The sequence below is a fragment of the Scyliorhinus canicula genome, chromosome 7, assembly GCF_902713615.1.
Source record: "Scyliorhinus canicula chromosome 7, sScyCan1.1, whole genome shotgun sequence".
Lineage (NCBI taxonomy): Eukaryota > Metazoa > Chordata > Chondrichthyes > Carcharhiniformes > Scyliorhinidae > Scyliorhinus > Scyliorhinus canicula.
The window spans coordinates 68,958,664-68,971,302 of record NC_052152.1 but is presented as its reverse complement, the minus strand read 5'-3'; the positions used below and the strand labels follow the sequence as shown (position 1 = coordinate 68,971,302).

The window sequence follows — 12,639 nt, the reverse complement described above, 5'->3', positions numbered from 1 at the left end:
GGCACTGTGAGTCAGCAGCACAAACCACCCTAACACCCCAAGTGTTGTTTGATAGCACTGTGAAAAACAACTTCTATCACTTTTTTGATGAAGGAGAGTAGTCTAATGGGGCATTAAATTGATCAGATTGTGTTTGTCCTGTTTTATCTGGACAGGATATACGTGAGCAATTTTACACATTGGGATATAGATGCTTGTGTTGTAGCTATGCAGGGGCAGCTTATGGAGTGCAACACTGTTGCTGGAATGGTGTCAACACCTTTTGCTGTATCCAGTACCTTCATCCATTTCTTAATATCGTGTGGAGTGAATTGAATTGGCTGAAGACCGGCATCTGGTTATGTTGAAAACTTCAGGACAAGACTGAGATGAATCAACCACTCAACAATTCTGGTTGAAGATGATTTTAAATACTTCAATCTTGTTATTTGCATTAACATGATGAACTGCACCATCATTGAGGATGGAGATAATTTTGGAATCTCTCTGATCAGTTGGGATGAACCACAACTCTGACAAAGCTGAAAATGGGAGCACCAGCAGACACCTCACAGGGTTCTGAGAAAAGTAAAAAGAAGTTCAAATTACACAAAATTTTATAAATGTATAGATATATAATATTAAACTTATCTCAAAATGTGCTACTTTTCAAAGTGTTTTCTAAAGAATCCTCTTGCACCTTTTTTCCATTAGAAGCTAGAAGTAATGGAAATTTAATGAGACTTAGGGGCCCATGTACACTGATCATGAAATCAAAAAGGCACATGGAATGCAATCTTTGTTATCACAAGTAGGCTTACATTAACACTGCAATGAAGTTACTGTGAAAAGCCTGAGGACCAGAAGACAAGATGGTTGTATATGTGCTAAATCTATAGAGATCCTTAGTTGAAGTAAATATGTAATGTTGCCATAGTCCCAGATGACCAAAGGCTACTTTCCCCTTTGAGGAGAACTGACTGGTGGTGATTTAACCTCAGGATCACCACACCTCAAGCGAGGGCACAAGGTTGAAAAGGCAGGGCCTTCATGGATACCCTGAGCCGGTACAGGAATTGAACCCGCACTGTTGGCCTTGCTCTGCATTACAACCAGCTGTCCAGCTAAGTGAGCTAAACTGGCCCCCGAGCCTTAGTTAGATTATATCTGAAGTACTGGGCATCACACCTTGGAAAGTATATATTGGAGGGAGTGCAAGTTAGAAGGACACTTGGATCCCCAGGGTAAATTATGAGGAGAGATTGTATTCCCTAGAATTTCAAAGGCTAATGTTTTCAAGATATTAAGGGGAACTGATGGGTAAATACAAATAGTTTCCGTTGGGTGAAGAGTCTGGGATCAGGCTATATTGCCCAAAGGTTAGAGCCACAATACCATGTGTTTGCCAATAAATGGACTCAAACTGTATGAGCTAATGTCATATGTGGAGCAACCGATGCAATTTTAATCAACATATGGTGGAGTCTTTGACTCACAATTGATTTTTTTGTGCACTCACAAGTTACAGGAATTTTCTTTCTGATTCCACAAATTTGGTGGGGGATTGGCAATCTGGTCTCACCCCACCTCATTGTTACCCCACCACCCAAACTACCACCACCCCCGCACCCAATTCCTTGGATTTTATTGGCACTGCACCTAATCAAAATTCCTTTGGGTGAAGAGCAGGAAGCTGCATTGGGATGTACATTTGGCATCCACAGATCACGGGCGGGATTCTCCGACCCCCGACGGGTCGGAGAATCTCCGGGGGGCGGCATGAATCCCGCCCCCCGGCTGCCGGATTCTCCGGCGCCAGGGATTTGGCAGGGGCGGGAATCGCGCCATGCCGGTCGGTGGCCGCTAGCAGCGGATCCCCCCCCTGCCAATTGTCCGGCCCGCGATGGGCCAAGTGACCGCCCGTTTTAGGCAGGTCCCGCCGGCGCATGTTATGACAGGTATTTTCTGGCAGGACCTGGCTCTGCGGGTGGCGTCCGGGGTCCTCAGGGGGACGCAGGAGGATCTGGACGCGGGGCGTGCCCCATGGTGACCTGGCCCACGATCGGAGCCCACAGATCCGTGGGCGGGCCTGTGCCGTGGGGGCACTCTATTCCTCTGCGCCGGCTAGTGTAACGGTCCGCGATGCCGGAGCGGAGATGAACCCCCCCTGCGCATGCACTGGGATGATGGCAGTACACGCTGGCGCTCCCGCGCATGCACCAACTCGCGCAGGCCCTCGGCACCAGCCGGCGCGGCGTAAACCACTCCGGCACCCGCCTAGCACCTGAAGGTGCGGAGAATTTGGGTGGTCCGACGCCAGTGTGTTTCACACCACTCCTTCCCGCCGGAGCTGTCCACCCCGCCGGTTTCCGAAGAATCCCACCCCACTTGTCAAATTCAAATGGCAGAGGCTGAAGCCAGAATTGGCTTCCCCTGGTTGGCTGCCCAAAAGTCAAAATAAACCCCAGTGTCTGTGCTGGGAAAGGGCAAAAAATGTCCATAAATCAGCAGCTCATTGGTTTCCAGTGGTTCTATCTGGATATACAATTCTGTGGATGTCAAGCAAAAAAAGTATTCCCTGTTGTTAAGTGACCTGCAAATGCTCACTTCCTTAGCTTCCAAGAGCTAAAAATGTGTTGCTACTGCATTTCTCTACATGTGGCATCAGCTTTGGGAGAGAAAATTTTTCACAAAAAAAAACAGTGCATTTACCTGAACATACACTACTAATTGACCAATTCATTCCGTGGAAGTTTGTTTCAGAAAAGTATGCTATTCCCACTAAAATAGAATAAAAGGTATTGGAAAGGATAAAGAATTCATTTGAAATTTTATGGCAAAACTATGACAGAATTTTGAAGACAGCCAAAGGGAATGTTGCAGTCTTTGAACATGAAATTTGAAAAAAAATAAAAGAACAAATCTTTGAAAAAAAATACAGAGGCGGGATTCTGCCAATGGGAGGCTAAGTGCCAACGCGGAGTAAAAACAGGAGTGTTTTACTCCGGCATCAGCACCCGTTCCGGGACCCCATTCTGCGGCCCACTGAAGGCTAGGATTGCGCTGGAGCGGCCTACTCCACTCCAGCTGCCGATTCTGGCCTGAACCCTGCGCTGCGGGGTCTGTGCATGCGCAGTTGGGCCAGCTAGCACATGCGCAGTGGCCTTCCTACCCGTGGCAGCCCCGACGGCAATGGCGCAGTGCTACAGGAGCCGGCGCAGAAGAAAGGAGGACGGGGGGCAGAGAAGCCGGCCTGCCAATCAGTGGGCCCCGATCGCGGGCCAGGCCACTACGGAGACCCCCCTGGGGTCGGAACCCTCCCCCCCCCCCCCACAGCCCGCCCCCGGACCCTTCAATGCCGAGGTCCTGCTGGCTCAGAGGATGTTAGAACGGCGCCGGTGGGACTCGGCTTTTTGTTGATGGCCGCTCCGCCCATTCGGGCTGGAGAATCGGAGTGCCGGCCAGTGCCGGCCCGGGCCCGAGAGTTGCCGCACACCCCCACCGGTGCCGCGCTGACTATGCCGGCACCAATGGCACCAATTCTCTGCACTGCGGAGAACTGCGTCCTGGCTGCGTGGTGCGATTTGCACGGCGCCACGCTGATTCTCCGACCCGGCGGGGGACCGGAGAATTCCGCCTGTAGTCTTAAAGTTGGGCATTTTATGCAAACGATGGGAAATATGTCTCTTTAAGAAGGTATTGTAGAGAACCATGTGTAACAAATTACTGCTTCAAATGCTGAAGAAATGACTTTTAAATGAACAGAAATTCCATTTGGCACAGGGAACTGTTGGATATTTAGAGTTCAAAATATGACAACATTGTTTCATATGATTTGTCACAACTTGAATTAGGCAATGTCTGACACTCTAGGAAAGGACTTGAAATTGTTGCATGATGGGCTCCAGAGAAGCTGACAGTAATATAACACATCAACATACATAATGTCTACATAATGTCTACGATAAACCCAAATATTATCAATTCTTGTACTTAATACAGTCCCAGATTGAACTATCTGCCTTCAGCTTTTTGTATAATGTATAAATGACTGACAATTCAGAATTTATTGGTGAACTTGGGCGGCATGATAGCACAGTAGTTAGCATTGTTGCTTCACGAAGCCAGGGACCCAGGTTCGATTCCTGGCTTGGGTTACTGTCTGTGCGGAGTCTGCACGTTCTCACTGCGTGTGTGGGTTTCCTCCGGGTGCTCCAGTTTCCTTGCACAAGTCCTGAAAGACGTGCTGTTAGGTGAATTGGATATTCCAAATTCTCCCTCAATGTACCCGGACAGGCGCCGTAATGTGGCGACGAGGGGCTTTTCACAGTAACTTCATTGCAGTGTTTATGTAAGCCTATCTGTAACAGTAATAAAGATTATTCTTAAACCCACAATTGATTTTCCTAACTTTTTGCCAGTCTTTCTTTAATGACTTCTGTAACTATTCCTTTCATCCAGATTGATTATTCTGAGAAACCATCTCCAACAGATTTCTCGATCAACACTCATTGATGGCCCTCAAAGTGATGGTTTCTTTTACCTTTCTTTGTAATTAATTAATGTAGATATTGTGGTGGTAGACTAGATCTCATTCCATAATTTATCCAGTGAAACATTCCATGTAAGCTTCTGAAATATGAACATTTCGCATTAATAAATGTGGACAGTGCCATTTTCTCTAGGTGTTGGGTAGCTAACCTTGCTGCTGCATGCTGCTGCTCATACTACTACTGCCTTTGAAGCTATTGTTAACTTATTTAGTTTTTCTGGCTGCTTCTCTCATATAAACTTGTTAGCAACGTCAAAATGATATCAAAATCAAATCAACCTGAGTCTACTCCTACTGTTGAGAACTGTGTGTTATTGAATTATGTAACCAGTTGTCCTTTTATCACTGAGAAAATGCTTTTTAGGTTTCAGTCCAAATATTTTCTGTCCATGTATATGACTTTCTGTTCTCCCTTCTTACTATCATAGGTTTATCTGATGCTTCCTTTGATGTCAGGAGAATAGACTGCACCAAACTGCTGATAGTTAAGAATTAATTGGTGCCAGACAGGTCTATTCTCGGCCTATTTAGTCTCCCAGAAGTCTCACTCGAGTGAAATCTCAAGCGCGAGTGACAATCAAGATTCAGATTTGGCTTTAAGGTGGCTGATATCCTTCTGCTTTGTGCCCAGGAGTACCTATTTTCCAAGAGCAAAAGTGGTGAAGAATGACGACTGAAGGGCTGATTTTTCTTGTCCCTTTTGCTTTCTTATTTTTCAACTCTGGAATTCTTGCAAGGACCCACTGAGTTCTTGTATCTTTATTAGGTACAAGGATTCAACGGCTGTACGGATAAAGCAGGAATGACATCTCCACACCTTCTGCCTCATTTCCTAAGCGTTCGTTTGACAAAACGCGGAGCAACACATCTCCCTGAAACTATCTGCTTTCCAAATTCCTCTTCTCCTTTAAGATGCTCTTTAAAGTCTACTTGGTTGGCCTAATGCCTCCTCCTTCTTTGGTTCTCTGTCAATTCTTGTCTGACTACACATTTGTGAAGTACATTTTGGTGTTATGCCATGTTAAAGCCACTGTATAAATGCATGTTATTATCCTTGAAAGCAGGCTCACTCAGAGCAAAAAACAAATAAATGCCCATCATTATGAAATGTGCAACAAATGTTTTTTGGGCTGCAGGCCTCTTCTTCTTTTGGACAGTCTTTCAGCTGGTGGTCATTGGCACTGCTGCAGGCCTCTCTGCCAGAGAGATAGACTTGTCCCGGGTGAACAAGAGGGCCAGATGGTCCCGTCTTACTGTGGGGGATATGGTGGTCTGGCCATAAGTCCATTGCCTTTTGGTGAGACCGGAAGCTCCATGCGGCAGGTGGGGCCTGAAAATCACAGTCAAGATGTGGGTAACAACCTGAACATGGAAATTAGTCAAGATCAACTCGGGCGGTCATTATGCTGGGTAAAGTTGGAGCTGCACTGATGTTTATATTTCATCTGAAAGTGAACTGAATCCCATTATTGTTTTCTCAAATTTGAGGTAATCCGACTGTTGAATTTATACTGCCACTATTGGTCAGCACCATTCATCAAACTGATGGATTGAGTGGGTGGGAGGGGGAAGAGGAAAAATATGGTAAAGGCTAAAAGATACTTTTGCATGACAAAACAAAAGGGCATAAAATACATTGCAGGGAATTTACAATGGGTCTCTGATAGGATCTCTGTTTTCTTTTGCATCCTTTTAACTTTTGTCAATTGTATTCTGTCACTTTGCAGTGGAGATGAATTATATTAGTTTTGTGAATTTATTTTGTTTGGGGGATGGGGTGCAGATGGAGGCTGGGTGTTTGCCCTTGTTGCACCTACCACCAACGTTGCTGTTGTACAGATGTGTGAATACATCTCTAAACATTTAATACAGTCATCATCTAGTCTTCCCTCGAAGAATGTCTTATTTCCTTTTCTTCTCTTTGAAATAACCCGCAACTGTCAAACTTCTTAAATAATTATCACAAATGTGTTTGGACGTGCCCTCAAGTCATTCTGCCTCAATAATCTCTTGTATTTTATTAGAGGGTATGATTCAGAGACAATGGCAGATTTAATCACTGAAGATGCAAAATCATTTGATATCTTGTAGTTTATCATATACACATCAGTAATAACCTCAATATCCTCTGACATGATTCACTGTAACAATAAACTGAAATTACAATTTATTCCAATCAATTATCCCTCAGTAATTTTTTGTATTTACAATGTCCAGAATTCTTAAATAGAATAGGCACTGACACAAACAGTACAGTGATGAACTAAAGAATAATTGCACTGTAAAATATTGTGCTACAAAATTTAATTCAGTTGAGATTTCATATTTATTTTCCAATTTTTGGGAGACCAATAACCAATTGTTATGGTGGGTAAAAATGGAAATCCTTTTGGTGACTAGGGAGAAACCCCTCCAACACTAAATTTCAAAGTAATGGTGATACTCAAACTCGGATGAATGAACCAATCAACCAAGTTCTGAACATTTTACATCAGCCTTCATTCTGACCTTTGGTTTCTCACTCTCAGTTTTAATCCAGTACATTTAATCGGCCGCAATTAATTATTTCCTGTCATGATAGTCTGTCACTCAGATACATCATGCAGTTTAATCAGAGGTTAGTTATTCCAAGTCTTTCTACACTCATGAGAAAGAACTGCAAATAGGTATACTAGAGAATATTGCAGATGAAATTGTCCACCATGGGGAACATCGTCCTTAAATGCTGCTGTCATCCACGATTTGTAGGTTTGGAAAATATACAAAAATGTACAACTTGCATTTCTACAGGATCTACAATCCTATTCTACAGGATTTTGGTGTTTTAGCAATAATACGGAAAATCCACACAACCTTAAAACAGAGGGCGAAATTCTCCGACCCCCACGACGGGTCGGAGAATAGCGGGAGGGCCTTCCCGACATTTTTCCCGCCCTCCCGCTATTCTCCCCCAACCCCCGCCCAACTCCCGACCCGAATCGCTGCCGCCGTTTTTTTACGGCCGGCAGCGATTCACAGCTGTTCGATGGGCCGAAGTCCCAGCCCTTTACGCCGTTTTTACGAACGGCAAACACACCTGGTCTGGCCGTTTGTAAAAACGGCGTCACAAACTCGCTTTTTATAACCATGGCACCGATTGGCACGGCAGTACCACAGCCGTGCCAAGGGTGCCATGGGCCCGCGATCGGTGGGCACCGATCACGGGCAGCGGGCCCGATGCCCGCGCACTCTTTCTCCTTCCGCCGCCCCGCAGTATCCATTCGCGGGGCGGCTGAGGGGCAACCCGGCCCTCGCATGAGCGGGTTTCGCGCAAATACGCGATGACGTCATCCGCGCATGTGCGGGTTGGAGTCTTCCAATCCGCGCATGCGCGGCTGACGTCATATGACGCGTCAGCCGGCGCTAACTCCGGCAAGCGGGCTTAACGATATTCGTTAAGCCCGTCATGCCGGAGCCTACGGCGTCGGGCTGCTAGCCCCGACCGGGGACCAGAATCGGTTCCCGGTCGGGAAGGGGCGCGCTGGCGTCAAACCCGCCCGGGTTTGACGCCAGCTTTACGATTTCTCCCGTTTTGGGAGAATCGCGCCCAGAATCTTTCATGTTGTGTGTATATGTAGACCATAAAGTTCTTCAGATAGGTTACTCTTTACTTTGCCAGACAGTGTGAAACTCTGCTGTTCAACTTTTATAACACACCTACTGTTACATTATAAATCTGGCTGACACTTCTGGACACAAATTTAGTATGCCTTCTTACAAGGGGTTTCCTGACAAACTGACTCATTGTTGCTGACCAGCTATGTTATTCAAAAGTGCCTCATCAGGGGCGGCATTCTCCCCTACCCGGCGTGACGGAGGGTCCCGGAGTAGGCGAGTGGCACCAACCACTCAGGGGTCGCGCCTCCCCAAAGGTGGGGAATTCTCCCCACCTTTGGGGTCAGCCCCACGCCGGAGCGGTTGCCACCAGAAGACCGGCGCAAACAACCGGCGCCCGCGGCAGCGGGGCTGGCCGAAAGGCTTTCGCTGGTCCGCGCATGCGCCGGCAGTGACGTCAGTGGCCAGCTGCCGCTGACGTCACTGCCGGCGCATGCGCGATGTGGGGTTCTCGTCCGCTTCTGCCATGGCGGAGGCCGTGGCGGATGCGGAGGAAAATAGTGCAGCCAGGGCACTGGCCCGGAGTCTGAGCGGGGGGCCCCGATCGCGGGCCAGGCCACCGTGGGGGCACCCCCCGGGGTTCAATCGCCCCCCCGTCCCCCAGGACCCCAGGGGCCTGCTCGCGCCGCTGATCCCGCCATTCCAGAGGTGGTTCAAACCTCGGCGGCGGGAGAGGCCTCCCAGCGGCGGGACTTCGGCCCATGCGGGCCGGAAAATAATTAAGCCTCAATAAACAGTGGCATCCCGCCGGCGCCAGCCGTTCTCCGAGGCGGGCGGCGGGATTTGAAGAACGCCGTTTTATGGCGGGTGGGAGAATTTTGAACATGGCGGGAGCGGGATTATCGGCGCCCCCGGGCGATTCTCCGACCCTGCGTGGGGTTGGAGAATTTCGCCCCAGATCTGTGTGGACAAAGTAAGCATGACACAAATAAGACACACAGAATCATGCTAAAACTAATAGTGCTGCATAACATAAGTGTGAATGCATCCACTGTGGGCATTATTACATTTTCCAACAAAGCAAAATGGCTTATTGTGTTTTGAAAAGGAAATTGTTCACATTTATTCCTGTTTTTAAGGATGTCCAACAGATCTGTTCAAAGTTAGGAACATCAATTTTGAGAAATTATTTCCTTTGTATAATTTGCAATGTGTGAGCAGAAATACAATGTATTTGATAGACCATGATGAAAATACCACACAAATGATTACAAAAATATTCAAACTATATTGAGGTTTATAATCTATTAAATACTCTAGAGAAAATGCTGGAAAATCTCAGCAAGTCTGGCAGCATCTGTAGGGAGAGAAAAGGGCTAACGTTTCAAGTCTAATGACTATTTGACAGAGTCATTGGACTCGAAACGTTAGCTCTTTTCTCTCCCTACAGATGCTGCCAGACGTGCTGAGATATTCCAGCATTTTCTCTTTTGTTTCAGATTCCAGCATCCGCAGTAATTTGCTTTTATTAAATACTCTAATCTGGCTAACTATTTGAGTTGGAAAATGTCAATAATAATTTATGCAAAAATGTTGTTTCATTTCTTACAAAGGTAATTACTTTAGGAATATTGGGCGCGATTCACCGCACTCACGACGGGGCGGAGAATAGCGGGCGGCGCAAATTTTTACGGCGACGCTGGTCCGACGCCCTCCCGCTATTCTCCCCCCCCCCCAACGCCGGCCCCCCGACACGAATCGCTGCTCGCCATTTTTTTACAGCGAGCAGCGATTCTCCCCTGGCCGATGGGCCAATTTCCAAGGCCTTTACGGCCGTTTTCACGATTTTTAATACACCTGTTATACCAGTTCGTGAAAACGGCCGCAAAGTGCCGTTCTGCACAAGCATGCCACCGATTGGCACGACCGCACCACGGCCGTGCCAAGGGTGGCATGGGCCCGCGATCGGTGGGCACCGATCGCGGGCAGCGGGTCCGATTCCCGCGCACTCTTTCTCCCTCCGCCGCCCCGCAGGATAAGTCCGCGGGGCGGCTGAAGGGCATTACGGACCGCGCATGCGCAGGTCTGACGCATATGCGCGGATGACGTCATCCGCGCATGTGCGGATTGGAGTCGTCCAATCCGCGCATGCGTGGCTGACGTCATCATATGCGTCAGCCGTCGCTAACGTTGCCGCACGGGCTTAGCGAAATTCGTTAAGCCCGCGATGCCGGAGTTCACGGGGCCGCGATGCTAGCCCCGACCGGGGAGCTGAATCAGGTCCCGGGAGGGGGCGTGGAGGCTGCCGTGAAACATGGTCGGTTTCGTGGCAGCCTTCACGACTCTCCGCCTTTGCAGAGAATCGCGCCCATTATTTTTCTGTTCACAGTGCTGGTAATACACATTTGCCCAAACATCATGATCATTCTTCCGTGCCAAAATAATATTAGATTTTTTTAAAAATCTGTGACATAGCTGCCTTTCCACAGTTAAAGTAAATGTGTATTTCAGGACAGTATTGTTACCTGACTCATTTACATTGCAGACTGTCATGTTCAATGGTTTGTTTCATCTGTGTTTGGTTATGCTAGTCTAGCAATTGATCCTTGCATACCTACTTGATTGCTTAAACCTGAGAATGGAGCTAGTGAGATAGAAAATATAAGAAAGTTCCTGAAAGGGTCTGGGCTCTGAGCAAAGAGCACAGATCGCAAATTTCAGAATAGGTTGACTATTTTTGTAATCATTTGTTTGGTATTTCCTTAGTGATCTACCAAATATACTATGTTACCTCACACACCTTGCAAATTGTACAATGGAAATCATTTTTGAAAAATGAAGTTTTTAACTGCTGGAAATACTGAGAGTTCTGAGCTGTTCTCTGGTGACAAACTGTTGTTAGATTTAGAACTGGAGACATCTCTGGATTGCTCTGAGATAAATAAAACATGCAGCAACCCAGAAAATGCGTAACACAAACTACTTGAGGACTATTTGAATTTGGATTGATTCACTCTTTGTTCCTATCTATTTGTCCATGATTCAAATGCTTGAGTAAAGGTAAAGTCCCTATAAGCCCAGATGAGCAGAGGCTGTTTTCCCCTTTGAGGTGGGGAGCTGATAGGTAGTGATTTAACCTGAGGATCACTACACCTCAGGCGAGGGGCAAGGTTGAACGGGCAGGACCTTCATGAATAAGTTCAGCTGGTACAGGAATTAAACCCGTACTGCTGGCTTTGCTCTGCATCACAAATCAGCTGTTTAACCAAGTGAGCTGAACCGGACCCCCACAAATGCTTGAATACTGGAGGGCAGAAGGATAGTGGCTCATGTTTGCTGTGGAAATAATTGCGCATTCTGCTACCTGATTGTATATTCAAATGCTAAATGTGTGGTGGAATATAATATAGATTACAAAATTTGTTTTTAGTACAATTTATATAATCCTACATTAATAATATGGTTGCAAGACATGGATTACGTTAATAGTTTTGGAAAGAATAAGATTACCTAATTGTTGTGGCTGCCTAGGTTATTATCAAATACTAGTTGACAGTAAAACCAAAATGAGACAATAAGGGACATATAAACCTGTTTTCTGATTACAATATACATTTTCTTCACAGTTCCACCAAAGATCTACAACATCTCGTCTAACATCACAGTCAATGAAGGTAGCAATGTGACTCTTGTGTGCTTGGCTAATGGAAGACCAGAACCTGTCATAAATTGGAGACACATTTCCCCTTCAGGTAAGCGTAAAGTTTATCAATTTTGAGCTCAATCAGTCAAAAGAATCAGCCTATGTGAGTAAAATTGCTATTGTCGTGACTCATCTGAAATACTTGATATTCAGACAGAATATAGTGTAAAGTTTATCTTGATGTAAATTAGATGCGTGCACACTTTGGCATAGTTAAAAACCCTGTGGTTATATTTGAACATTAGAAAGAAGAGAGCTATGCAGTTCAAATAAGCAATGAATCACAAACTATTGTCATGTGAGTGTTCCTTTAAGAAAGGTTTTTGTCTTGTCACATGGCTTCAGTGATGTCATTTTGTGGGTGGAGATGAGCTGTAGCTGTGAGTTTTACTTTCGCTTTCAGATTGGGCTGCTGTGGACTTAGACGGAGAACAGAAGTGTTTTGGCCTGTCTCTGTTTTCATTTTAAAGAGTTGTTCCAAGAAAAAAAACATTGATAATAGCTACCTGCTGTTTTGATAACTTGAAAGATACAGTTTGCTTTCCGGAAGTGTTTCAACCTGCTGGTGAGACGGAGTCAGAATCTCAGGAAAAGCTAGTCTTATTCAAGTGACAATGCTGAGTGCTGGGTCAGGCCCTTAAAAAGGGTTTTTTTGGTTTCTGTTTTTTAATTATAACAGTTAAGGGGGAATTCATTTAGGGTTATACTTAGCTGTGTGGGGTCTTTAATATTTGTAATTGATAAAAATTCTTGCTGTGTGTGTTTATGCAAATGTTGACTAAATTCTTAGAATAAATCATATTTTGATTAA

The 12,639-nt window shown here is 45.9% G+C and overlaps 1 protein-coding gene across 5 annotated transcripts in view; it reads left to right on the top strand.

Annotated features, from left to right (window-relative positions):
• The window catches only part of LOC119969047 (limbic system-associated membrane protein-like), a 1,027,481-nt gene that overhangs the window by 601,115 nt on the left and 413,727 nt on the right, over positions 1-12,639 (top strand). For all 5 annotated transcript variants that reach the window (XM_038802219.1, XM_038802218.1, XM_038802217.1 and 2 more), the window contains exon 3: positions 11,752-11,877. In XM_038802219.1, the coding sequence (XP_038658147.1) occupies positions 11,752-11,877 (126 nt within the window). The remainder of the gene's footprint in view (positions 1-11,751; positions 11,878-12,639) is intronic.